A 4,056-nucleotide genomic window follows, 5' to 3' on the forward strand; every position below is an offset into this window, starting at 1 on the left:
GAATCCAAAACTCCGAGTGAGGCCCAAGAATCTGGGCACAAACACGCACATCCCCCTTCAGGGGATTCTGGTGCACTCTCCAGTTTGAGAATGGGCTTCAAAAGGACCATCTTGACACCATGCATGTACTCAAGAGCTAGGGAAACAAGAGCACAACCTTCAATCCAGGCATAAAATCAGGCCAGGTACCAAGCAACTGAAGTCAGTTTCCTAACAGGGGTACCAAAGAATAAGAATAAGAACTGTTCTCAGACTGGCAACTGGGATACCGAGCCCCTATGCCATGGCCCTTCTGCTCCTTGTAGAAGAGACATCTGTCAGAGGCCCTCTCAGACTGTCAAAACATCCCGGAATATAATATTTGCCTCCAACACTGTACCTTGCTCTCTGCTCCCTCACTTAAAACACTAACCTTGCCCATTTGTGCTCTCACCTGAACTGAGTAAATACACTTCAAACCACTCTTCTCCCCACCCCTCTCTTCTTGGTATCCGAGAGTAGCAGGCAAAAGGTTAGTTCTAATGTACCCGAACAAATGGATATACGACCTAAACTAGGAGTGACCAACACAGCTGCCTTGCTTGAGCACATCTCCCTTACCTCAGCAACACTGTCACCCTTCAGCCTAACGCTATTCCGCAATGGAAAATGGAAAATTCCACAACCAAACATGAGAACAGATACTTTCCAGAATGCAGCCCACCTCCTCTTCTCATGTCTCAAACCCTGGGTCTACAGGATCAAGAAGGGCAAGGTTGGCAGCCACTACTTATGATCAGAGACATGTTTTCATTGAGTATACCCAACAGACAGCAGCTTTAAAAAAAAAAAAGATTTTATTTATTTATTTGTCAGAGAGAGAGCACACAAGCAGGGGTAGCTGCAGGCAGAGGAGAAGCAGGCTCCCGGCTGAGCAGAGAGCCTGATGTGGGACTCGATCCTGGGACCCAGGGATCATGACCTGAGCCGAAGGCAGATGCTTAACTGAATGAGCCACCCAGGTGTCCCCAGACAGCAGCTTTAGACAGGGACTGGGCTCTCTTCCAAACAGAATAACAACCATTAACAATTCTCTCCTTTCATTTTCCTGCCCTTCTGAATCAGCTGAGTTATGAGGGATGAGAATGAGGGGAACAGCACAACCTATTTGAGAGAATTAGAATCCGAGGTGTTAGGAAACAAAAGATAAAAAAAAAAAAACAGCTTAAATGTGTGGTGACTCCCCTTAAGGTATGCTGGGCCCTGAAATTGCCTGCCTGCCCTCACTTCCCACTTCAACTGATGATGATCATCCTGCTGGATTGAAGGCAGTAATAGTAGTGACTGAGAATTCGTTAGTAAGTAAATGCTTCATTAAGCCAAGATTAGCTGTTAAGCTAGTCCTTGAGGCTTAGGAAAAGAAGTGGAAGTTTAATATCAAGCTGTGGAGAAAGAAAAAGTGTGATTAGAGTCAAATCTATCTGCTGCCAGACAGGAAACCCGATGAATGCCCCAGTCCCTCCAGAGAAAGTCCTTGAAGCACCCATGAAGGAAGAAAGCCTGGGGAGACAGAGTACATCAGGTACTCGGGAGTTGTCTAGCAACTGGAGTGTTGGAGGGGGAGGGCCTAGCTCGGGGCCCAGGGGGAGGTCCGAACTGGGACTGCCGCCTTCAGAGAGTGGGAGAGGCCAGAGGCTGAGGACTGAGCGAGAGCGGGAGATTCGTGGGGACCGGCAAGATCTCCAGATGGCAAGCTGCCGGCCTGTACTGCCAGTGGCGGCCAGAGCTGTGCTGCGGCTCTGAACTCCGCTCTTTCTCCCCCAGCCCATGACCATTTGAGCTGGAGAGCCGGCATGCCCCGGTAAGTGGAAATCCTGCCACTTCAAGACATGGAGTCATCTTTCCCATTTGGAGCCATCCTTGCTGTCCTGGCCTCCCTCATTATTGCTGTTAATGTGCTAGTGGCCGTGGCTGTGCTGTTGTTGATCCACAAGAATGATGGTGTCGGTCTCTGCTTCACCTTGAACCTGGCTGTGGCTGACACCTTGCTTGGTGTGGCCATCTCTGGCCTAGTCACAGACCAGCTCTCCAGCCCGGCTCGGCCCACACAGAAGACCCTGTGCAGCCTTCGGATGGCATTTGTTACTTCTTCCGCCGCTGCCTCTGTCCTCACGGTCATGCTGATTGCCTTTGACAGGTACCTTGCCATCAAGCAGCCCCTCCGCTACTTCCAGATCATGAATGGGTTCGTGGCTGGGGCCTGCATTGCCGGGCTGTGGTTGGTGTCTTACCTCATTGGCTTCCTCCCACTTGGAGTCCCCATATTCCAGCAGACTACCTACCACGGTACCTGCAGCTTCTTCGCTGTGTTTCACCCACGCTTTGTGCTGACCCTCTCCTGCGTTGGCTTCTTCCCAGCCCTGCTCCTCTTTGTCTTCTTCTACTGCGACATGCTCAAGATTGCCTCCATGCACAGCCAGCAGATCCGAAAGATGGAACAAGCAGGAGCCATGACCGGGGCATACCGGTCTCCACGGACTCCCAGCGACTTCAAGGCTCTCCGCACTGTGGCTGTTCTCATTGGGAGCTTCACTCTGTCCTGGACCCCCTTCCTTATCACTGGCATTGTGCAGGTGGCCTGCCAGAAGTGCTACCTCTACCTGGTGCTGGAACGGTACCTGTGGCTGCTCGGTGTGGGCAACTCCCTGCTCAACCCACTCATCTATGCCTATTGGCAGAAGGAGGTGCGGCAGCAGCTCTACCAGATGGCCCTGGGAGTGAAGAAGGGGCTCACCTCGTGCCTCCTCCTTCTCTCAGCCAGGGAGAGGGGCCCCTCAGAGGGGCCCAGGGAAAATTCCTATCCTATTGCCATTATCTCCCACTCACATCTTGATGGCTAAGACGGTAAGGGCAGAGACGTTTCAAAGTGTCTTCTCCCTCCCCTCTCTGGGCCCCAACTAGGAAATCAGATGGAGCTAGGGGAATGAGAGTCCTTGCTTCAGGCAGCTGACCACCCCTCACCTCAGACTGAGAGGAACTGAGGTAGGGTGCTGACTTTCTTCTATAATCCATTTCCTTCTCTGCAAAGCTCCGTTCCTCCCTATCTTTCTTTTGCAATGAGTCTGTTTCTCCTGTACAGGTATACTTACCTAAGGAAATGTACTACTGAAATGATCATAAAAAATCAAATCCTATTTTTGAATGCCCTACAGCAGCACTATCCGACAGAAATATCACGCAAGTCACATATAATTTTAAATGTTCTAGTAACCACATTAAAAAGGTAAAGAAAAAGAGCCAGGCAAAATTTATGTTACTGTTTCATTTAACCCAACATATCTAAAACATTCTTTCAATATGTAATCGATATAAAAATTACTGCACTGTGTTTTTCATGCTAAATCTCTGAATCGGGTGTGTATTTTACCTTTACAGAACGTCTCCATCCAAACTAGCCTGATTTCTAATGCTTAGTAGCCACATACGGCTAAGTAGCTACTATATTGGACAGCACAGTACTAGAGAAATGAGGTGGTTCCTTGTAACTGTTGACTAGTGACTGGCTATAATAAAGTAAGGAGTCCTGCCCTCCCTGATGTAAATCGGACTTTTTAGGCAGTGAGTTTGCCTAAAATGTAGGGACCTGAATTAGATTCTACAGCTTGTCTTCTTTTACATTTCATGGTGTTCAAAACACTGTTTCTTTGGAAATAGCGAATCTTGTGGTTATTTCTGCTACTACCCCTCCCAATCCACCACTTTTCTAACTAACTCTGTGGTGCCCTTATCCCCTCAGTTGGCTTCTTATGTCACGTGTAGCTACTTGCTGATAACAATGCTGAACCACCAATTCTGAGACACTGGAAAGGGAAGAAAGAGGGAAAAGGGGTAGGTACCAAGAAAGGCACTGCCAAGCTCTCCACACTGGACCCACTTTTTCCCTTTGAGCTTGACCTTCTTAAATCTGCATTTTCCTAAGAAACTCAGTGGCATAAGAGGATGCCTCTGACATGTCCCAGGAGACCAGCTGAGGAAGCGGTGTCTCCTCCTGCTTTCGGTGGGTACAGAAAATGGCTG

At 49.0% G+C, this 4,056-nt stretch overlaps 1 protein-coding gene across 1 annotated transcript; it reads left to right on the plus strand.

The window, feature by feature from the left end:
- Positions 1-1,868: 1,868 nt before the first annotated feature.
- Positions 1,869-2,879, plus strand: GPR119 (G protein-coupled receptor 119). Its single transcript, XM_028122694.1, has one exon. It carries the CDS (start codon positions 1,869-1,871, stop codon positions 2,877-2,879), a length of 1,011 nt encoding a protein of 336 aa, XP_027978495.1.
- Positions 2,880-4,056: the final 1,177 nt, after the last annotated feature.

This window comes from Eumetopias jubatus, unplaced genomic scaffold (genome assembly GCF_037043125.1).
Source record: "Eumetopias jubatus isolate StellerSeaLion01/CBP00866 unplaced genomic scaffold, mEumJub1_p1.0 scaffold_11, whole genome shotgun sequence".
NCBI lineage: Eukaryota > Metazoa > Chordata > Mammalia > Carnivora > Otariidae > Eumetopias > Eumetopias jubatus.